A 25,183-nucleotide genomic window follows, 5' to 3' on the forward strand; every position below is an offset into this window, starting at 1 on the left:
CGATAAATAAGAGGTAATTTTTGTTATTCTGTGCATTTTTTTTTCAAATTCTCTAAAATAATAAATGTTACTTAAAAAAGTAACTGAACTGCAGTTTTAGTACTTCTGAATTATGGGCTAGGAGAGGGAGAAGTTGGGTAAAAAGTGCTGATAAATTTGGTAGTAAATTTAAAATAAGGTCCATTTGTGTAAACCTGAAAGTATATCACAAATCATTATTTTCTTAAATATGAAATTCTTAAATATTTCTTAAATATGCCTAATTTAATAAGTATACAATCATATTAAAATGTATCTTTTGGCCAAGAAAGTGTTATACTAGAAATTCCTTAAGATTAAAATTGGTTTTCTACTTCCTTTGCATATTTCCAACATGCTCTGAGTGCACACATGCACACACGTGTACACACACACACAGAGCATACAGGTCACTTTTCATTAACCTAGGACACAGATTTTATTTTACTTTAAACATTAAAAAATTTGTGTCATATTGGTACATGTATGAGTAAATATATGTTATAGACATGTTCTACAAATATAAGTATTAAGCCATTTTCATTTTAATAACGTTTATTACAAATCACATTTTATAAACACTAGATAAATTACATACAAAAGCTAGACATAAATATACAGAAGCAAAAACAGTAGCACTATTAACATAAAAGAAATAAGCTAATATAAAGGTTATATATATATAACTTAAGAAAATTACTAATTTTTCATGAAATCAAAAGGTAATCAGGAATGAAATATAGTATATTCTGATTACTATCAAATTTTAGAATTACAGAACAACTACCATAGCATTATTTTATTTTTAAAAATCCTCTTAAACATTCAGAAGCCAATTTACTGTTCTTAAAGACAAATTAAACTCATGTAAAAGCTCCTATCTAACTGAAGTATATAAAATTTTAGGCTTTGGTTAATAGATGCTAAATTTAATGGAAAAATCTTAATTAACATCTCCCTTGTGTTATATTCCTGAGTTTTTCCTAAGATGTCATAGACATAATAAAGAACTCAAGTTTCAGATTTGCATAACGTATATTTTTGCAAAACAAAAAAGTACTGTAGTCATTTTTTATGTGAATAATGGTGTTTCATAATGTAATCATAATGAGAAGGAGTATGTTTAATGGGGTCACCATGAGTCAGAATGAACTCGGCAGCAACAAACAACAACAGCTTATCTAAGGGAAAATTAATGTACTCTGACCATCATTTGCAAAGCTCATTTGTAAATTATGATCAAAATTATATTAAACCTTTCACCAATTTTTATTTGCATCTTATGATACAATTTAATCTAAAGGAGAGACTGATTTTGTAGTACAAAATGGTTTATAAAAGAATTGAAATGATGCAATGCTAATGGTTAGCACAAGGCCAGGCACAGGGTGGGTGCTCAATATTAGTAATTTAAAATGAAAAGTCTTTTAATGTATTATTTCTGAACATCAACATACAGTTCAATGTAGGAGTTATAAATTAATCTGAAAATATCCAAAAACATTTTAATTTAAACATGAAAATACATTTTTAGTAACAAACAGAAGAATTTTTACAAGTGGTTATTTTCGGTCTTTGTATTATCAAAATAGAATTAAATTTAAGGTTCCTTTTAAAAACAGGCTTGTGAAAGCTGATTTCCTATTAGCTGCTATATGTAATGTGGATGACAGGTTCAGTTCCTTCTCACAAGATCACCTATCAACATCCTCCGGACCGATTACGTTAGATTACAACATATTCCTTAAAACAGTGTGTCCCCTGGAGACTGACTTCATGCATCTGGAGATTGGGCCCAAGAATGTGTATTTTTAATAAGTAGCTCTCCCCTGCCCCCATTAAATTATTAAGATCAGGTAGAGTTGGGAAATAATGCTTCAAAGCAACCAGAATAATTTTATTGTACTTCAATATTACTTGATGTGTGTGGCATATCTAATGAAAATCAAATTTATTTAGCTTTTTAATAATCTGCATAGCTTATCACCATGCCTAAGCATTTCTTACCTGAATGTCACCAAGTTTTGTTTTAATTTTCCTGAAAGCCCACAAGAGCTGATAAAACAAAAATCATCTTTTTAAGAACTGCCAGTGATAGGGCTTCTATAGTTTTAGTCTTGCATATGTACCTTTTCTTACTAGGAAGCAGAAGAATCATCCAAAAGTTGTTAAAAAACTAAATTCAGTGTGGGATTTATTGAAATACTACTACTGACAAGGTAGTTTTTAAACAGCTATACCAACATTAGTTAGTAGAGTTACTTGCAAAGCTGGTTATCAAATGCCTATCTTTTAAAAAAATCAATTTACAAAGCATTATGTCAACTTTATGTACAAAATCTTATTTGCCATTATCATCCAACTAGGAAGCAATTATTTAACTGAATATGCATACATGAAAACAATGTGTATAGGTTTATTCTAATTGATCAACTAGTAATAAATCCCTCTAAATTAAAAAAGGTAACAAAAAAGTAATGGAATATATTCACAAACGAATAGCATGGAGCACTGATGAAAGTTTAAATTATGAGAGATTTGAAAGAACATTTAATTAGAATGAAAACCACGAATAAAAAAATTAGCCACTTCTATTTCCTAATAGTAGTATCATATGTAGAGAAATAAAACTGCAAGCTTATTGGAGAAGTGTGTTAAATATTTTTAAGCTGATTGAAACTACTTAATTTAAAATGAACTATTTTTGAACCTCAAGTAAATAATGCAGTACTCAGCAATTTATTAAAAAATAATCTTTAAAAATTTTAGCATAGTAAAAACCACTGCCAATACAAAAAAGTATACTACCAAATTCTACATACACAAGTTGGAAAGGGCTTAATACCAAGTCCTTGGTTCCAAATTACACTTCACACTCCCATCTGTATATCAGCAAAGTTGTAGAAGCTGTCTACATCTCCAGCTGCTGTCTCTTTGCTTTCTGATACAAACATCTATTTTAAATATAAAAGAAACAAAAAATAAATACTAGCAATCCTAAAATGCCAAAGCCTATGTTTTCCGTAGGACAAAGTAACATCCTCATTTATAATATTTAATCTGTAGATTTCCTGTAGAATTCACGCAATATAGTTTCAATAGCTCTTTTGAGCTCTTTCAATTAAACTCTTTTAAAAGCACTTATGATATAATTAAGGTGTTTGTGCTCATAATACTTTAGCTGTATTTTATTACACTGGGAATTTTAATATTTTTTTCATATACAACAGTCAATATTATGAAAAAGCAAAAAAAAAAAAAAAAAACCAAACCCGTTGCCGTCGAGTCGATTCTGACTCATAGCAACCCTATAAAGCTATTGAATAATTGTGAGGATGGTGCAGGGCTGGGTGATGTTTTGTTCTGTTGTACACGGGGTTGCTATGAGTAGGATGCGACTTGACAACACCTAATAACAACATTGAATAATAAGGTTATTTAAAGAGCTCATAGTTTCTTCTCTATTCTTTTATTTTACAGCTCAAGTTAGTTTCTCATACAAAAATGTACACACACATTATTACATGACCCTAGTTGCTATTCCTATAATGTGACTGTATATTCCTCCTTTCCATCCCAGATTTCCTCTGTCCTTTCAACAAGCTCCTGTCTCTTTCTGCCTTCTCATCTCGCCTCTGGACAGGAGCTGCCCATTTAGTCTCATCTATCTACTTGAACTAAGAAGCACACTTCACGAGTATCATTTTATATCTTATAGTCTATTCTTTGTCTGAAGAGTGGGCTTTGGGAATGGTTTTATTTTTTTTTTTTTTTTATCTACTTGAACTAAGAAGCACACTTCACGAGTATCATTTTATATCTTATAGTCTATTCTTTGTCTGAAGAGTGGGCTTTGGGAATGGTTTTAGTTCTGGGTTAACAGAGAGTCCGGGGCCCATGTCTTCTGGGGTTCCTCCAGTCTTAGTCTGGTCTTTTTACTAGAATTTGAGTTCTGCACCCCACTTTTCTCCTGCGCCGTCAGGGACTCTCTGTTGTGTTCCCTGTCAGGGTGGGCATTCTTCTCTATTCTAATAATAGTTTCAATGGGTTGAGAAGCAAAACTTGTGACATAATCTTTTTTAAAGCTGCTAATGATATATTACTGATTTTAAATGAACTATTTTCTAAACATCAAGTAAATAAAACAGTGCTCAGAAGAACCTTTCAAAAATAGCTTTTACAAATGTCAGCCAGGAATTAGATGAGACCTGGGTTCTAGGTAAACTAGCTCTATGATGATGTTGACAATTTAATATACCTCTTTGGGCTTACCTTTCACACCTGTAAAATGTGGAAGTTGGATTAGATAATCTCTAATCATTCAGCTCTAAAAACTCCAAATCATGTAACCATTTTATCTCTCAGTTTCCTCTTCTATTCAAGCTGATTATATTTTCCCTCTCCCTCAGTTTTGTTGTGAGGATAATATGAGACAGAAGACAAAGTCCTTCAAATTATATAAATTTGAAGAATCGGTAAACCAAACTACAGGACAAAACCAGAAATTTCCCTGAAGATATTTATCAAAGAATAATCAATTCTATATTTACTCATTTAATCCTCTTTGATATGTTTGGTTTTTAAGTTATATTAAGTTATTTAAGTTGAAATTCTTAGATACAGCAACCTCATCAACATATCTAGAAAATATCCACATGTAATGATTTCTAGACATGCCTCAAGCTCAATTTTTGGTAAAGCATTACTGAAGCAAATAAAAATGAACATTGGGCAACAGGAATGTTGGTCTAAAGCATTTGATCTTAGAAATATAGTATTTTTTTCCAGATATCACTATTCTAAAAGTGCAAGGGCTTGAATAGATATTTGCTCAGACTTTACTTTTAACTTTAGAAACTTATGTAGTATTGAAGGTTTTTAATAAATAGATCCTTATTTTGTAATTATTTTAAACAATTAAAGTTTTGGCTTTACAATGAAAGACCAAAGCTTAGTTCCCAATTATTTACCATAGATTCTAAAAATTGTGATCTGCGTTTTTTTCTTTTTTTAATTCCAAACAACATTAGAGATAAAAGTACTATTTGATTTTAAGAAAAAAGGAAATGAGATGAAAATGGTTGACTAAAATATAATTAGTCAATAAAATCTTGTACCTTTGTCCCATTGAATATCTCGTTTACAATGAGATGACATCCTTCTACGGCACCATCTCCATTAAACTCCAAGGCAATAACTGGACCTATAAACAAACCCAAGAAATATTTTTTTAAAACAGGAATACAAATATATTTTAAAATCAGTATTTTTATTCTTTCCTGTAGAATCTCCAGGATCTTCTTTGGAGATAAAAGAAAGAAGGAGGTTGTAGACAAATGGGACACATCACCTCAGCTGCTTCTTTCTATGCTAATCATAATAAAAGGAAATTAACATAGAGTCCCATCACATGAATAGTAGCTTCAGTAATATTATAGGACTAGTGTCATATTTTTAAAGTGTTATAAATAGTCTGGATTTTCTGGTTTCACTCTCCTGTAAAAAACATTAAAAAAAACTCCACCCATTAGCTGATAAGATGGCAAAATAAGATCAAAAGAAATCCAGGTTCACAAGAGTACATTTTGCCAGGCAGCCAGCCTTGCTTCCAAGTTTCCTACTTACCAGCCAAGTTGTAGGCAACCAATAATGGAGCCAAGTCAAATAGGAATTGAGGTCAGGCACCAAAAGTAATAACTCTGAAAAAAAATTTTTTTTGAGGGTGACTTAAAACTACATTCTAGCTCCAAAGACCAAGTTTTTATTTTTCAGTCCTCTGAATAGAGTATCTATGCCTCCGTTCCCAGATTAATCTGAATACTTTTAAATCACCTGTACTTTAAATTCTGGTGGAAAGACTTAAGATTTAATTGTATGGATTAGATGTAGCACTGGCACTATGGTGTCAAATTCTTGGTAAACATGGCCATAAGTCAGCCAAACAAAAGATGACCTTCAATTAATAATTATTCACCTATCCCTATATTCCTGATAGATTTACTTTTTATGTCTTAGAGTTACGGAGAAGTCCTGACCTCTTAGAAATGACAAATTTCTCAAAAAAAAGAGATATAACCATTTAACAAGGAACAACATATAATAATGAAGTACTAAGTAATGAAATACTAAGTTAAATGACTAAGAAATACTAGGTTGAATGTGGAATGTGCCACAGGATAAGGCACAAGAATGACAGGAAAGATCACACTATACTGGGCATGGAAATAACTGAGGGTTTGTGATTTAACACAGACAAAAGCAGAAAAGGCAGGATATACAACAGTCAACTGTACATTTAGATACACTGAATGAATTAAAGTATGAGTTTTTCAGCATCACAGTGTATAGATCAAGGGAAGTGCTCAACAAAGAAGTTAACTGGGGAAATTTTTCTTGCTCTTATTAAGGCTTTATGGAGGAGGCAGGGGCTAAGAAAACATTAAATGAAACAAGATACGGATGAGTTGCAACAGGACATGAAAAGGTTCTTATATCAGGGTGCCTACCTCAACCCATGGACCCATTTAGAAGGTTTGATTCTGATATAAAAATATATATTGAGGAAGAATTGAAAAGAAAAATGTTTACCTGTAGGAGGAGGGAGAGGACATGGTTGAAGGGAAAGGGATGGAAATGAAACTCCTCTGAATGCACCTTGTTACATAATTTAAAAAGATTTTATTGTGGTGAAAACATATATAATGACACTGAAAAAAAATGGTGTGCTGGAGGCATCTGACCTCCTCATCTAACTTCATGGGGATGGGGGAAAGGGGGATAGAATCGTTATCAGCATAAATAGCCCAAAGCTGATTCCTATGAAGCAGAGGTCAGACATACCTCATCTTCTCCAACCTTTTTACCAATTCCTACAACACCCGTCCTTCCCACAACACTCTCTTCTACTCTGCTGGGTTAGATAATTCATTGCAATGGCCACGCACAATACTCGAAATTATGGGGTTTATTAGGGAAGTAACAGGTTATGATTCAGGATATAGTTCTTCGATCAGGACAGCCTCTTATCAGCGGTGCTCACAGGCCAGCCTCTCTCTGGCCCTTGGCCTGGCCTCTGCCCTCCTCGGGCAGGTGTTACAAAGCTCTTAAGCTCCACCAGTAAGTGCCTGGGGGCAACCTACTCTGCCTTTGAGCCTTGGGAGCTCAGCTCTCACACTCCGGGTCTGAGCCTAGCTCTGCCAAGTACAGGGAGGTACCCCACTCTGCAAGCAGCCTCCTGCCCAAAGGCTCAGCTCTCTTGCTCCATGGGTTGGCAGTAACAACTGTAAACACCTTACTCCATGGGCCAGAAAGCCTACTGTGTTGTCTTGAGCTGGTCTCCTGGTTCTGCTGCTACTGCTTCCCTGCCACTCCTTCTTGACGTCTTGAGCCATCTCAGGTGTTACAGCTCTCTATCTCTGTCTCCTGGGTCTAGGAGGTTCTCAGCACAGGGACTCCATGTCCAAAGAACACGTTGTGCTCCTGTCTCTTCTTCTTGGTGGTAGTAGATTCCCCCCTTTTCGCCTCTGGGATGGTTCGCTTTAAGCCCAACGAGATGGCAAAACTGACCAATCCCCTTGTTAGGGTTCTATACACCTTACTTGCCATGATCTCATCTCCACAAGGGTGCCATGCACCTTATATGCATTATTAGCAAGCTTGGTGGGCCACAAGCACCTTATTCACATAGTCCCACTCAATCATTTGGTGGGAGTTACAAGACCATGGCTAGAAAGGCCATATAAAAGCCATCCATCGCACTGCAAAAACATACACCATCTCAACAATTTCTACATGTATAACTCAGTGACACTGATTATATTCAAGTTGTGCAACTATTCTCGTTATCCTTTTTCCAAATCATTCCATCCCCATTAACATAAACTCATAGCCCCTAAAACAAAAACTCCCCCTTCCTCTCCCTTTCTACTCCTGGTAACCATTAATACTCTTTGGTTTCTATAAACTTGCTTATTTCATATAAGGGAGGTCATACAGTATTTGTCCTCTTTAAGACTGACTTATTTCACTCACATGATATTTTCAGAGTTCATCCATATTGTGGCATGCATCAGGACTTCATTTCTCTTTATGGCTGAATAGTATTCCATTGTGTGTATGTACGATATTTATCCACTCATCTATGGATGTACATTTTGGTTGTTTCCACATTCTGGCTACTGTGAAAAGTGCTGAAATGAGCGTTGGTATGCAGCTTTCTGTTTGCATTCCTGCCTTCACATTATCTGGCTATATGTGGCACAATGGTTAAAAGCTTCACTGCTAACCAAAAGGTCAGCAGTTCAAATACACCAGCCGCTCCTTGGAAACCCTATGAAGCAGTTCTGCTCTGTCCTATAGGGTCGCTATGAGTTGGAACTGACTCAATGGCTCATAACAACCACCACCACCTAGGATTGATATTGCTGAGTCATATGGTAGTTTTATCTTCAACTTTTTGTTTATCAATTTATTTGTTGAAGGGCATTTAGAATGTTTCCATCTTTTGGCTATTGTGAATAGTGCTACAATGAACACTGGTGTACAAGTATTTGTTTGAGTCTCTGCTATGAAGTCTTTTGGGTATACACCTAGGAGTGGAAATCCTGGGTCATATGGTAGTTCTTAGTTTTTTGGAACCACCACACTGTTTTCCATAGCAGCTGTGCTATTTTACATTAGCATCAGCAATGGATAAGGGTTCCAATCTCCCCAAATCCTCACCAACATGTTATTTTTTTTTTTATCTCAGCCATCCTACTGGGAGTGAAATGGTATCTCAGTGTGGTTTTGATTTGCATCTCTTTGATGGCTAACAACGTTGAGCATCTTTTTATGTGTTTGGTGACCATATGAATGCCCTCTTTGGTGAAATGTCTATTCAAGTCCTTTGCCCATTTTATGACTACCTTTTTTGTCTTTTTGTTGTTAAGTTCTCGAAGTTATAGATATATTTTGTTAAATTCTTGTTGGAGATATATTTTCCCAGTCGGTAGCTTGTCTTTTCACTTTTTTGGTAAAGTCTATTGACGAACAAAAGTTTTTAAAATTTTTATGAGGTCCTATTTACTTATTTTTTGCTGTTTGTGTTTTTGTAATTATAATAGATAATCCATTGTTCAAAGGTAGGCCCGAGAGCTTGTCCCTGCCTTTTCTTCTAAGAATTTTATGGTTTTGGTTTTCACGTATAGGTCTTCAATCCATTTTGAATTTGTTTTTGTATATGGTATGAGGCATGGATCCTGTTTCATTTATCTGCATCTGGATATCCAATTTTCCTAACACAATTTATTGAAGAGACACTTCTTACCCCATTGGATGGACGTAACACCCTTGTCAAAAATCAACTGACCATAGATACGTGAGTTTATTTTTGAACTCTCAATTCTATTCCATTGTCTGTTTTTATACTAGTACCAGGCTGTTTTGTTTTTATACTAGTACCAGGCTATAAGTAATCAAGTAGCTATATAATATGTTTTAAAATCAGGAAGTGTGAATCTTCCTACTTTGTTCTTCTTTTTCAATATTGCTTTAGCTATTCGGGGCCTCTTGCCATTTCATATAAAGCTTAGGACTGGTTTTTTCCATTCCTGTAAGGAGGGCTGTTGGAATTCTGATCAGGACTGGGATTCATCTATAGATTGGGTAGTACTGAAGACTTAACAATATTAAGTCCTCCAATCTGTGAACATGAAACATCTTTCCATTTATTTAAGTCTTCTTTAATCACTTTCAGCAGTGTTTTGTCATTTTCCTTGTATAAGTCTTTCACATTCATGGTTAAATTTATTCCTAGGTATTTTATTCTCTTAGATGCTAAGAGATGTCCTAGGCTTTTAGGCTTAGATGTCTTAGGCTGGGTTCTATAGAGGAACAAAACCAGTTAAGCATGTATATATACATGTGGTGTCATTTAATGTGTCCCTGTATTTTCCTTTCTTTCCTACAAACTAGAAATTAAGTCTTGGCTCAATCAGATTCAGACAAGAATTTTGGCAAGAATACTTCATAGGTGACCTTGTATATTTCTTATTGCATCACTTGAGGGGAAACATAATGTCAGGCTGTCCCATCATCAGCAACGCTAAATTTGTTCACTAGGTTTGGGTGGTGATCACCAAATCTATGCTGTAAAGGTATATTTCCCCTTTGAATTAGAACATATAAATACCCTATTCCTCAGCAATCTTTTAGCATGCACTGATAATCTTTGTCTAAATTATTACACTGGGAGTTTTAAAATGGTGATTTCCAAAATCTACCATTCCTTCTACATTTATTAGCTTACAGTCTTCTAAACAGCAGAAGAGCTTTCCTTTATTCCCTCTCTCCCCTTTTTAGTTTATTATCATTATGGATGCATGGGTTTTTGTTGTTGTTAAATCTATTACCTTCATTATACTTTTTGATGCTCAAATTGTCCAAAATTTGACCAGTGGAAACTCTGTCAAGCTGGCTCCTGTGATCTTTCGACATGACCTCATTAGTCTTTGAGTACTTCCTCTGGGCATCTCTGGTTTTAAGATTTGTTTGCATGATATTTATTTGCTTAAGTCCTTGTAACTTCTGCCAGTTGGTTTTAGTTCTACTTTTTGCAGCAACAGAGCATTTTACTTCTCCTTCCATGTGGAATGTTCTGTTACTTAAACACAGATATCATATTTGGGTTGGAACAGTTCTGTGATATCACTTATAAGACCAATTTAACCAGTTGCTGTTGAGTCCATTCCGACTCATGGCAACCCCATGTGTCAGAGTAGAATGTGCTCCATAGGGTTTTCAATGGCTGATTTTTCAGACGTAGGTCACTAGGCCTTTCTTCCAAGGCACCTCTGGGTAGACTTGAACCTCCAACCTTTTGGTTAGCAGCTGACCACATTAGCCATCTGCACCACCCAGGGACTCCTACTAACATCATACAAGTACATAAATAATTTAGATCTCCTCATATGCACACTTCATACTTAATTCTCACTTTAGGATGTCCACCATTACTTGATTCAATTTCTGAAAGCTGCTGAGAGTTTAAAGGTCTGTTTTCAAGGTGTCATCAGAGTGTTCCATTGTCAAAATGGTTGCATCAATCAATCATATTACATAGATAAAATAACGTTTGTATTAGGTGCCATCGAGTTGGTTCTGACTCATAGTGACCCTCCCAGACAAAAACCCAGGGCCCTAGGTACAAGAAAACAAAACACTGCCCAGTCCTGCGCCATCCTTGTGATTGTTGTTATGCTTGAGCCCATTGTTGCAGCCACTGTGTCAATCCATCTCCTTGAGGGTCTTCCTCTTTTTTGCTGACACTCTACTTTACCAAGCATGATGTCCTTCTCCGGGACTAATCCCTCCTGATAACATGTCCAAAGTATGTGAGACGAACTCTTGTCATCCTTGCTTCTAAGGAGCGTTCTGGCTGTATTTCTTCCAAGACAAATTTGTTCATTCTTCTGGCAGTCCACGGTATATTCAACATTCTTCATCAACACCACAACTCAAAGGCGCCAATTCTTCTTCGGGCTTCCTTATTCATTGTTCAGCTTTCACATGCATATAAGGCAACTGAAAACACCATGGCTTGCGTTAGGCACACCTTAGACCTCAAAGTGACATCTTTGCATTTAGCACTTTAAAGAGGTCTTTTGCAGCAGATTTGCCCTATGCAATGTGTCATCTGATTTCTTGATTGCTGCTTCCATGGGTGTTGATTGTGAATCCAAGTAAAATGAAATCCTTGACAACCTCAATCTTTTCTCCATTTATTGGTCCACTTGTGAGGATTTTTGTTTTATGTTGAGGTGCAATCCATACTGAAGGCTGTAGTCTTTGCTCTTCATCAGTAAGTGCTTCAAGTCCTCTTCACTTTCAGCAAGCAAGGTTGTGTCATCTGCATAACTCAGGTTGTTAACGAGTCTTCCCCCAATCCTGATGCTGCGTTGTTCTTCATATAGTCCACCTTCTCGGATTACTTGCTCAGCATACAAATTGAATAAATATGGTGAAAAATACAACCCTGATGCACACCTTTCCTGACTTTAAACCATGAAGTATCCCGTTGTTCTGTTGGAACAACTGCCTCTTGATCTATGTACAGGTTCCTCATGAGCACTATTAAGTGTTCTGGAATTCTTGTTCTTTGCAATGTTATCCACAATTTGTTATGATCCACACAGTTGGATGCCTTTTCATAGTCAATAAAACACAGGTAAACAAAATAACATACCATTTCATTTATAGTTCTTATTTCTTTGCCAGTATGGTTAAAGTCCACTGAAGGCAGAATAAATCTGTGCTTTGTTACTCTGGACAGGGAGTATAAAATATTGTTTACTAATATAATAATACAATAATGAAATGATAATTTTAAAATGCACAATAATAAAATGTGACTTTTAAGTATTAAGACGGTAGAATAGGAAAAAAAAAACTATTGGCTAATTTCTAGTTGGTTATATAAGGCTTCTTGAATGATGTGAAAAGTTGACATTTCTGAACAGAAATAGGAAAAAACATAAAACAAATGAGAAAGAGAAGGCCATTCAGGAGAAATGCTACAAGCAGAAGTAAATCAAATTAGCCTGTCACAGTACACCAATCACTCAAAAGGTATCCTACTTACCTTTATTTAAAAGAGGAAGAAAGTCAGGTGCTTTTTCCTGGAAAACTCTTTGAGCATCCTCAGCTTTCATCGACACTTCCTTTGTCTGAACTAGGAAAAAGCCTTTACCAACCATCTGTAGAAAATAAAATCTCCTTTAGATTTTAAAATAACTTCTGAGATTAAAACAATGTTTTTTTTATTTTAGTGGTTTTTTGTATAAAACTCAATACAGCATGCTGATTTTTGTTTATGACTCTAATTAAGGATATTTACTCTAACAGTTCTCATGTACATGGGGTTCTTTCTTCCAAATGGGTAGTTCTGGTTAAGAATTAATATTGCAATACCTACTGTTAATATTAAACCTGAATTATCTCTCTGTTATAGATTAAACTGTATCCCCCCAAAATATGTGTTGTAAATCCCAACCTGTGGCAAAGAGCCCTGGTGTGCAGTGGTTAAGTGCTTGGCTGCTAACTGGAAGATCCAAGCTTCAAACCCACCAGCTGCTCCACGGAAGAAAGATTTGACAGTCTGCTTTCGTAAAGATTTACAGCTTTGGAAGCCCTATGGGGCAGTTCTACTCTGTCCTTTAGGGTCGCTATGAGTCAGAAATCGATTCAACACCAACAGGTTTGGTTTTTGGTTTTATACCTGTGGGTTTAATCCCATTTGGGAATAGGGCTTTCTTTGTTAATGAGGTCATGTCAGTGTAGGGTATGTCTTAAGTCAATCACTTTTGAGATATGAAAGAGCAGATTAGGCTCAGAACGCAGAGGAACACTTCATTTTATTGTGCTTCACTTTACTGTGTTCCACAGATACTGTATTTTTTACAAATTTAAGGTTTGTAGCAACCCTTCATTGAGCAAGTCTATCAGCGCCATTTTTTTTTAACAGCATGTGCTTATTTTATGTATCATTTTGGTATTCTCACAATATTTCAAACTTTTTCATTATTTTTATATCTGTTATGGTGATCTGTGATCAGTGACCTTTGATGTTACTATTGTAATTGTTTTGGGCTACCATGAACCGTGCCCATATAAGATGGTGAACTTAATTGATAACTGTTGTGTGTGTTCTGACTGCTTCACCGACCAGCTGTTCCCCCGTCTCTCTCCCTCTTCTTGGGCCTCCTTATTCCCTGAGAGACAATATTGAAATTAGGCCAATTAATAACCCTACAATGGCCGGTAAGTGTTCAAGTGAAAGTCACATATCTCTCACTTTAAATCAAAAGCTAGAAATGATTAAGCTTAGTGAGGAAGGCATGTTGAATGCAGACAGGCTGAAAGCTAGGCTGCTTGTGCCAAACAGCTAGCCAAGTTGTGAACATAAAGGAAAAGTTCTTTAAGGAAATTAAAAGTGTTATTTCAGTGAACACACAAATGATGAGAAAACGAAAACAGCCTTATTGTTGATACAGAGAAAGTTTTAGTGGTCTGGCTGGAAGATCGAATCAGCTACAACATTCTCTTAAGCCAAAGCCTAATCCAGAGCAAGGTCCTGACTCTCTTCAATTCTATGAAGGCTGAGAGAGGTGAGGAAGCTGCAGAAGTTTGAAGCTAGCAGAGGTTCGTACATGAAATTTAAGGAAAGAAGCCATAAAAGTGCAAGGTGAAGCAGCAAGTGCTGATGTAGAAGCTACAGCAAGTTATCCAGAAGATCTAGCTAATTGATGAAGGTGGCTACATAAAACAACAGATTTTCAATGTAGACAAAACAGTCTGATATCAGAACATGATGCCATCTAGGATTTTTATAGCTAGAGAGAAGTCAATGACTGACTTCAAAGCTTCAAAGGACAGGCTGACTCTCTTGTTAGGGGCTAATGAAGCTGGTGACTTCAAGTTGAAGCCAATGCTCATTTACCATTCTGAAAATCCTAGGGCCCTTAGGAATTATGCCAAATCTACTCTGCCTGTGCTCTATACATGGAACAACAAAGCCTGGATGACAGCACATCTGTTTACAACGTGATTTACTGAATGTTTTAAGCCCATTGTTGAGACCTACTGCTCAGAAAAAAAGATTCCTTTCAAAATATTACTATTCATTAACAATGCACCTGGTGACCCAAGAACTCTGATGGAGATGTTCCTGTTGTTAGGTGCCAAGTTGGTTCCGACTCATAGTGACACTATGTACCACAGAACAAAACACTGCTCGGTCCTGCAACATGCTCACAATCATTGTTATGCTTGAGTCCACTGTTGCAGCCACTGTGTCGATCCATCTCGTTGAGGGTCTTCCTCTTTTCTACTGATCCTGTATTTTACCAAGCATGATGTCCTTCTCCAGGGACTGATCCCTCCTGACAACATATCCAAAGTATGTAAGATGCAGTCTCGCCATCCTTGCTTCTAAGTAGCATCCTGGCTATACTTCTTTCAGCACAAATTTGTTCATTCTTTTGGCAGTCCATGGTATATTCAATATTCTTCGCCAACAGAATTCAAAGGCATCAATTCTTCTTTAGTCTTCCTTATTCATTGTCCAGCTTTCGCATGCATATGATGTCATTGAAAATACCATGTCTTGGATCAGGCGCACTGTCTTAGTCATCTAGTGCTGCCATAACAGAAATACCACAAGTGGATGGCTTAACAAAGAGAAATGTATTTCCTCACAGTCTAGTAGGTTACAAGTCCAAATTCAGGGTGTCGGCTCTGGAGGAAGGCTTCCTCTGGTAGAGGAACTCAGGCACAGGGACCCCGTGTCCGAAGGATGTGCTCTGCTCCTGGTGCTGCTTTCTTGGTGGTATGAGGTCCCCAACTCTCTCCTTGCTTCCCTTTCATCTCTTGAGATAAAAGGTGGTGCAGGCTACACCCCAGGGAAACTCCCTTTACCTTGGATCAGGGAGGTGACCTGACTAAGGGTGGTGTTACAATACCACCCTAATCCTCTTTAACATAAAATTACAATCACAAAATGGAGGACAACCATAGAATACTGGAAATCATGGCCAGCCAAACTGATACACATTTTGGGGGGGGACATAATTCAATCCATGACATTCCACCCTTTGGCCCCCAAGAAATCACTTCCAGGTATCATGCAAAACATATTCATCCCATCATATCATAGCAAAAGTCTTAACTCCAAATCCAAAATCCAAAAATTCCTCTTCATCTGTGAAATCTAGAACACAAGTTTCCAAGGGTACAATGGCAGAATAGGCACAAGCTAGACACTTCTATCACAAATGGGAGAAACTGGGAGGAGAAGAAGGCATAACAGGCACCAAGCAAGTCAGCAGAACACATTACATTAGCCCTCAAAGCTTTGAAAATAATCCTTTGTTGTCTGAGACAGTTTACACAGATTCAGATTCTGAGTGGAGGTCCCTCAGCCCTGGGCTTCGGCTCTGCCTTCCAGGCCCACTGGGACAGCAACTCTGCCCCCTCGGCTTTAGGCGCACAGTTCTCCTAGTCCACCCTTAGAAACACCAGAGGCCATGACTCCACCACCTTTTGAAACCCCCGAGGTCATGGCCATACCTTTGAGACTGAGGCATGCACCTTAGTCTTCAAGGTGACATCTTTGCTTTTCAACACTTAAAAGAGGTCCTTTGCAGCAGATCTGCCTGATGCAATGCGTCTTTTGATTTCTTGACTGCTGCTTCCATGGATGTCAAATGTGGATCCAAGTAAAATGAAATCCTTGACAACTTCAGTATTTTCTCCGTCTATCACGATGTTGCTCATTGGTCCAGTTGTGAGGATTTTTGTTTTATGTTGACGTATAATCCATACTGAAGGCTGTGGTCTTCGATCTTCATCAGTAAGTGCTTCAAGTCCTCTTCACTTTCAGCAAGCAAGGTTGTGTCATCTGTGTAATGCAGGTTGTTAATGAGTCTTCCTCCAATCCTGATGCCCTGTTCTTCTTCATACAGTCCAGCTTCTCAGATTTGCTCAGCATACAGATTGAATAGGTATGGTGAAAGGATACAACCCTGACAATGGAGATGTACAAGGAGATTAATGTTGTTTTCATGCTTGCTAACACAACATTCATTTTGCAGTCTGTGGATCAAGAAGTAATTTTGACTTTCAAGTCTTATTATTTAAGAAATACATTTCATAAGGCTATGGTTGCCAGAGATAGTGATTCCTCTGATGGATCTGGGCAAAGTAAATTGAAAACTTTCTGGAAAGGATTCACCACTCTAGATGCTGTTAAGAACATTAGTGATTCAAGGAGGAGGTCAAAATATCATCGTTAACAGGAGTTTGGAAGAAGTTGATCCCAACCCTCATGGATGACTTTCAGGGGTTCAGACTTCAGTGGATGAAGTAACTGCAGATGTGGTGGAAATAGCAAGAGAACTAGAAGTGGAGCCTGAAAATGTGGCTGAATTGCTGCAATCTCATGATAAAACTGTAACGGATGAGGAGTTGCCTTCTTATGGATGAGCAAAGAAAGTGGTTTCTTGAGATGGAATCTACTCCTGGTAAAGATGCTGTAAACATTGTTGAAATGACAACAAAGGATTTAGACTATTACATCAGCTTAGTTGATAAAGCAGTAGCAAGGTTTGAGAGCACTGACTGCAATTTTGAAAGAAGTTCTACTGTGGGTAAAATGTTATCAAACAGCATCGCATGCTACAGAGAAGTCTTTCGTGAAAGAAGAGTCAATCAATGCGGCAAACTTCGTTGTCTTATTTTACAGCCACCCTAACCCTCAGCAACCACCACCCTGATCAGTCAGCAGCCATCAAAATCAAGGCAAGACCCTCCACGAGCAAAAAGATTAGGACTCGCTGAAGGCTCAGATGATGGTTAGCATTTTTTTAGCAGTATTTTTAATTAAGGTATTTACATTTTTTTAGACATAATGCTATTGTACACTTAATAGACTACAGTACGGTATAAACATAACCTTTATATACATTGGGAAACCAAAAATTCATGTGACTCACTTTTATTGCGATATTCACTTTATTGCAGTGGTCTGGAATGGAACCAGCAATATGTACAGGTCTGCCTGTACACACAAGGGGAAAACCAACACTATCTGAAGGCAGCCTAGTCTATACAAGCCCAGGAACCTCAAGGATGGTGGGCTAGAGAAGCTGAAACAAGGATTTTCCCTCAAAGCCTACAAAGAGAGCCTTCCCCCAGAACTGGTGCCCTGAATTCGGACTTCTAGCCCCCAAAACTGTGAGAAAATAAATTTCTGTTCATTAAAGCCACCTGCTTGAGGTATTGCTGTTATGGAAGCACTAAGAAACTAAGATACCTTCAAAATTTAAAACATAATTTTAAAAAATTTGACTGAAATGAACCAGATGGAAGGTTTAGTTTGATGATACGTCAATCCAAATGTCCAATGAGAGAAGAATGGTTAAGTAAATTACAGTACATTAACACAATGAAATACCATATTTCAATAAATATTATGTTTACAAAGAAATAAGATGGAGAAAGCTCATATAATAATGTTAATTGTAAAAAGCATGATACACATTTATACAGTATAACATGATAATGCTAGATCACATTTACGGAGCACTTAGTATATGCTAGGTAGTTTTATGTATTTTACATGAATTAACACATTTAACCTTCTCGTGAGGTAGTACTTTTATTACCCTCACTTTACAGATGAGAAAACTAAGGCACAATGTGGTTAAGAAACTTGGCCAAGGTCACACAACTATTATGTAACAGAGGTGTGATTTGAACCCAATTCATCTGATTACAGACTAAATACATTGAAAAATTATTCCTAAAAAGATTATTCATGCTACAGTACAACTATGGATGAGTTTTAAAAGTTATTCCTACCTTTATTTTAAAATTCTCTACAATGAGTATTAATTTTTTAAATAATTATGGCAATAGTTTAAAAAAAATACAAGTCATTCAACCACTTAATTTTTTTCAACACAGCTTATTGAGTTATTATAAAAAGTAACAAATATGCTCAACATAGAATATAGGAAAAATAAACAGAAACAAAGAAATATCAACCAAGGTGCTACCACTCAAAGACACCGCTGACATATAGGGATGCTTCCTTTTACATTCCCAGTTTTCTTTTTCCCCCATTAACCAAAAAAAAGAAAAAGAAAAAATCCATACAACTACACAAAAGAAAAGAAAGCCTCGTTCTTAATCTACTTCCTAAGAATAACTAAAACTGTTAACATTTTGGTGTATATAACTTTCCAGACTTATCTACTTAAAAAAATCAGATACATAAAATTCTAAAAATTTTCACATACTTGATGTAAACATTTTCCACTATTCTACTACAAAAACAGTTTTACTGGGATGACAGTGTTTCATTCTATGGCTACATTATTCCAAACCATTCCATCAAATTGGATTCAAACTCAAATCCTGTTTCAGGATGCACTTCTGTCTCGGAACAAGGAAACACACATAAAAAAGTAGCAGAAAATTACATGGACATCACTGCCAGATCATGACTGTAAAGTTTCTTAAAACATCAGGAACAATCCTACCTGTTTCTTATTTTCTAGGCTGCTCATCATCTCTCCTTCTAGTTACACACATAAACTGACAAAATTAAGGTGATTATTTCAAAAATACAAAAAAAAAAAAACCTTCTAGTTACACACATAATCTGACAAAATTAAGGTGATTATTTCAAAATACAGTTACCTTAAAACAAACAACAAAACCATGAAACTCTATTTTGATGTTTCACTGCAGATAACTGAAAAGAACTACTCTTTTCCATAAAAATACTTTTTAAAATATTTTATTGTGCTTTAAAGTAAAAGCTTGCAAGTCCAGTCAGTCTCTCAATCAAAAATTTATATACACCTTGCTATATACTCCTAGTTGTTCTACCCCTAATGAAAGCACACTCCTCCTCTCCAGTCTCTATTTTTGTGTCCATTCAGCCAGCTTCTGACCCCCTCTGCCTGCTCATCTCCCCTCCAGACAGGAGCTGCTCACAGAGTCTCATGTGTCTACTTGATCCAAGAAGCTCACTCACCAGTATCATTTTCTATCCCATAGTCCAGTCCAATCCCTGTCTGAAGAGTTGGCTTTGGGAATGGTTCCTGTCTTGGGCTAACAGAAGGTCTGGGGACCATGACCTCTGGGGTCCTTCTAGTCTCAGTCAGACCATTAAGTCTGGTCTTTTTACCAGAATTTGAGGTCTGCGTCCCACTGTTCTGCTCCCTCAGGGGTTCTCTGTTGTGTTACCTGTCAGGGCAGTCATTGGTTGTAGTTGGGCACCATCTAGTTCTTCTGGTTTCAGGATGATATAGTCTCTGGTTTATGTGGCCCTTTCTATCTCTTGGGTTCATATTTATGTTGTATATTTGGTGTTCTTCATTCTCCTTTGCTCCAGGTAGGTTGAGACCAACTGATGCATCTCAGCATTTAAGACCCCAGACACCACTCTCCAAAGTGGGATGCAGAATGTTTCTTTAATAGATTTTATTATGCCAATTGACCTAGATATCCCCTGAAACCATGGTCCCCAAACCCCCAACCCTGCTACACTGGTCTTCCAAGGGTTCAGTTTATTTAGTAAACTTCTTTGCTTTTGGTTTAGTCCAGTTGTGCTGACCTCTCCTGTATTTTGTGTTGTCTTTCCCTTCACCTAAAATAGTTCTTGTCTACTAATTTGGAAACCCTGGTGGCATATTGGTTAAGTGCTATGGCTGCTAACCAAAAGGTTGGCAATTCAAATCCGCCAGGTGCTCCTTGGAAACTCTATGGGGCAGTTCTACTCTGTCCTATAGGGTCGCTATGAGTCGGAATTGACTCAACAGCAGTGGGTTTGGTTGTTTTTTGGTTACTGTCTAACTAGTGAATACTCTTTCCCTCCCCACTCTCGTAACCATCAAAGAATATTTTCTTCTCTGTTTAAAGTATTTCTTGACTTCTTATAAAAAAATTCTTCTACTTTTAAAGACTTGAAAATAGTAGTATCTAACTACCCAACTTAAATTATGCATTACTTTATTTCCAAACAACTCAAACTTACTTTTACTCTAATTTATCCTGTGCATGTCTATAATACAGGTCAAAGCAAGCATGAAATATGATTTTTAGATGAGAAAACCGAGGCCTAGCAATTTCTATTAATTCTCTAAGGAATGTGCTTTCTGCTTTACCAGCCTTTCTAGACTTCCTACCCTTTCGAGTTTTATAATACTTCCTATCTCAACTATATCTCAAACTATTTAACTTATAAAAACAATGTGAAATGAAATTATGTGATACCCCTGGAGTTTAACAAAACTAGAGTTCACAGTTCCACTCTAAGCTGTCCTAAGATATTTGTCATGACATGAGAGACTCAAGTTTTATTTTTTAAATCTCAGAATTAACTAGCTTCTACACATATTTCCCTGGGAGCTTGAGCTTCATTTTTTAATATATAAGTCACTGCCTTTCAGCACATTTTTTGACACCTTCTTCACATGTACTTTGCATTTTCTTCTTTTTGTTCTCTTTGATTCCCTAATTCTATGTTTTCAGAGTTAGATAGAGTAACTGTAACCAATGAGTCCCAGGGTCTCCTTTTGGGCTGGAGGCTAGTAACTGCTTTAAGTCCACACTCTTTTAGTCACATTCACAGTCTACTAGGCAATCATCAATTTTGCTTTACCAATGACGCAGCTAACAGCATAATGCTTAAGACTGTGGCTATAGAGCTAGACTGCCTGGCTACGAATCATGGCTCTGCTGTTTACCATCTGAGTGACCTTTTGCAAGTTACTTATCCTTTCTGTCACTCATTTTCCTTATCTGTAATAAGGGGAATAATGGTACCTATTTCACAGCGTTGTTTTTTTTGGGGGGGAGGGGGGTTTCACTCTTTTTTTCTTTTTCTTTATTTATTGTGCTTTAAGTGAAAGTTTACAAATCAAGTTAGTCTCTCATACAAAAATTTATACACACCTTGCTATGTACCCTAGCTGCTCTCCCCCTAATGAGAGAGCACACTCCTCCTCTCCACCCTGTATTCCCCATATCCATTCAACCAGCTCCTGTCTCCCTCTGCCTTCTCATCTCACCTCAAGAGAGGGGTTGCCCTCACAGTCTCGTGTCAACTTGAGCCAAGAAGCCCACTCCTCACCAGTATCATTTTCTGTCTTATAGTCTAGTCCAATCTATGTCTGAAGAGTTGGCTTCAGGAATGGTTCCAGTCTTGGGCTAACAAAGGGTCCAGGGACCATGACCTCCGGGGTCCCTGTAGTCTCAGTCAGACCATTAAGTCTGGTGTTTTTATGAGAATTTGAGATCTGCTTCCCACTGCTCTCCTGCTCCATCAGGGATTCTTTGTTGCGTTCCCTGTCAGGGCAGTCATTGGTTGTAGCCGGGTACCATCTAGTTCTTCCAGTCTCAGGCTGATGTAGTCTCTGGTTTATGCGGCCCTTTCTGTCTCTTGCGCTCATAATTACCTTATGTCTTTGGTGTTCTTCATTCTCCTTTACTCCAGGTGGGATGAGACCAATTGACACATCTTAGATGGCCGTCTGCTAGCGTTTAAGACCCCAGATGCCACTCACCAAAGTGGGATGCAAACGTTTTCTTATGCCAATTGACCATAGGGTTGTTTTGAGTGTTAAGTGAATTAATTCATTTATATCCCTTACAATAGCATCTGATATGTAAACCCAACCAAACCTGTTGCTACTGAGTCTATTCCAACTCATGGAGACTTCATGTGTTACAGAGTAGAACTGCTCCATAGGGTTTTCTTGGCTGTAGTCTTTTTGGAAGTAGATCGCCAGGCCTTTCTCCCATGGCATTGCTGGGTGGATCTGAACCACAAACCTTTTGGTTAGCAGCTAATCACAAACCGCTTGTGCTACCCAGGGGCCTCCTGGCATATAAAACAAAACAAAACAAAAAAACCTGTTGCCACTGAGTCAATTCTGACTCACAGCAACCCTACAGGACAGAGTAGAACTGCCCCACAGGGTTTCCAAGGAGCGGCTGGTGGATTCAAACTGCCGACCTTTTGGTTAGCAGCCGAGCTCTTAACCCCTGCGCCACCAAGGTTCCCAATAATAAGCCCTATATAAGTGTTAGCTATTATTATTACTACTGTGGGGTTTTTGTTTTAACTTATTTTGTATTCCAGAAGGACATTTAAAGAACATCACTCTTCCTGGTCATTTCAAGGGAACACACCATTGCCATTTCACGTATCAGGTACCAAAGATTAAAATGTTAAGAACATGTGGTGACTCATAAATACAGAGTTTATTTTGATGGCTTTTTTCTTTAAACATAAATATTCTTTAGGTCCACTCTGAATTATCTACCGAAAAGGAGTTTAACCTGAATAACTTCTTTTGAAAATTGTATACAGGTTAAAAAAATCACCATACAGTATATAATGAAAATATTTATCTCTTAGATGTTGGAATAACATGACTAGATAGCTCAAAGACCAGAAACACGTTTTTCTATATCTTACCAGATTCACATCATGTTTTTATCAGATTGGCAAAATCCAAAAAGAAAATATAAAAGTCCTAAAATTACACTCTGGCTTCTATTGTTTTGAAAATTATACCTCATATATACTTTGTAGATTTCACGCATGGGTTTTCTACATTGTGGACTGTATAATTATAGAGAAGTAGTCACTTTTAGTTTGTTTCCTAAAAATCATTCCTTTGGACACATTCCAACTTTTTAAAAATTCATTCAAAAAGAGATTTGATGAGTTTTCCATTCACTTCTCCATTTCTGGAAGTTTAATTTTTAAATTCAAATAGACTCCTACTGAAGAAACAACTGATTGATGAATAATCAATACATCCTACTGTTGTATCCCTACTGGAGCACCTGCCAACACAGAAACTGTTTTTAGAGCCCTTAACCTCTATGTCCCCAATTATTTTTCAAGTGGAAGCTGCTACCCAAAAAATCCCTTCTTTATTGAAGAATTCACCAAGAGCCCCTGCTCATAAGCCTACAACCTTTGCCATCACAGCTCCCACCTCACTCTTCCTCACCAACCTCCCCTTCATGGCAATAAGGCAAAGGAAAATAAGGAAAGTAATGTGGAGGTTGTGCTCATAGTCACAACAGGGCTCAAAATTTGTATTCCTAAATGTCTTTCCCACCCCCTAACCAATTAAAAATTGAAAGAAATTTCTCCACTACATAGTTAAAAAGGTCATGTTTTACTACACACTACTACTTTTATGAGCTTCCCTGGAAATTATTTATTCTAAAGAATGGAAATTCTTTGGGGGCATAGAATTTCATCTATGTATCGCCCTCCCCAGCATATGTTTTATCAAATATAAGTTGCCACCAATTGCAAGATGCGTTTCAGAGAGGTTAAAATGTAGAAAACAAACATGCATCCTATAATCAATGAAATATGGTAACAGAGTAATGTACATACCAGATACTTAATAAATGCTTACAGAATTGAAATTATATTTTTAAAAAGTTTCTTTGGGAAAATGTATTTTGAGGTCCAGGCAATCAGCCTGCAGACAAATCTGTGGCGGGGGGGTGGGGACGGGACACAGACAGACTTATTTTGAGGATTGCCTGTATTTCCAAATACCCAATTTGAAAAGAATGGAAGTTCCCTGGAAAGGGGTATATGTCTACCTAGGTATATGTCTGTGTCTCTTCTTTTTCTCCTTACCTCATCAATTAGTTTCCTGGCATTTGCAATAGTATAATCACCAGCAAATAATACCACTAAGCATGATTCATCACTTTTCTTCTGTCTCTGACCCCGGGATACTGGAATGATACTTCTACTGGCTTCTGTGGAAACTCGAACAGCTTTGAGCTCTTCAGTAGTAGGTACAGGAACATAGTCCTGAACAACAGCATCTTCTGGAAGAAGGCTCCAGTTGAATTCTCCTGATACAGGTGTAAAGTCATGAATGTTACTCCATGTATTATTGAAGATACTTAGCCCTGCATCTTTGAACTGGAAAGCTAATTCAGGGTAGTACCACTGAAAGCAGCCAAACTTGATACTTGCAGAAGACTCAATGATAGGTTGAGTGGCACAGCACAAAAAGACTTCCAGTTTTCTACAATCCCGCATGCGAAACTGCTGGCAGGCTAACGTGCATTTGCAATCTCTGCAATTGCGGAAAAACACACTGCCTTTCACGGGTCCCAGAAAAAATATGCAGTTAGTACAGTCATCAATAGTAACTGTAGCAGAGTAATCGAAAATATAGATGTTACAGTTCTCACAGTCTTGAATGACAAACTGTTGTCCTGCCACTTTTCCAGGTAAGCGACCTACAGTTTCATCCTTCAGTCCACTAAACATGTAGTCTTTTGGATCAACCTGCAGGGACAAAACATAGACCTTGAGTATTATTAACTTTCAACAAATATTGTCTATTAGGTGCCAGGCACATTTCTTATTCCTAAAATATAAGCCCCAAACCCCACTGACTTTGCAAAGCAGTAAGATAGGAAACAAGTAAACAAGACCGCGTATAGTAATAAGAGTTATGAAGGAAATAAAATAGGGCTAACGAGATAGAAAATGACTGGTTGAATAAACTATAACACATACACAACTGAATACTATGCAGCTGTAAAAAGGAACAAGGAAGAT

The 25,183-nt window shown here is 37.1% G+C and overlaps 1 protein-coding gene across 1 annotated transcript in view; it reads right to left on the reverse strand.

Moving 5' to 3' along the window:
* Positions 1–713: 713 nt before the first annotated feature.
* The window catches only part of RP2 (RP2 activator of ARL3 GTPase), a 54,701-nt gene continuing 30,231 nt past the window's right edge, over positions 714–25,183 (reverse strand). Inside the window, exons 2-5 of the mRNA XM_049871314.1 lie at positions 24,242–24,907; positions 12,638–12,752; positions 5,136–5,221; positions 714–2,972 (exon numbers count right to left, since the gene is read on the reverse strand). Of these exons, the coding sequence (XP_049727271.1) occupies positions 2,889–2,972; positions 5,136–5,221; positions 12,638–12,752; positions 24,242–24,907 (951 nt within the window). The 3' untranslated portion in view covers positions 714–2,888. The remainder of the gene's footprint in view (positions 2,973–5,135; positions 5,222–12,637; positions 12,753–24,241; positions 24,908–25,183) is intronic.

Source organism: Elephas maximus, chromosome X, assembly GCF_024166365.1.
Source record: "Elephas maximus indicus isolate mEleMax1 chromosome X, mEleMax1 primary haplotype, whole genome shotgun sequence".
Lineage (NCBI taxonomy): Eukaryota > Metazoa > Chordata > Mammalia > Proboscidea > Elephantidae > Elephas > Elephas maximus.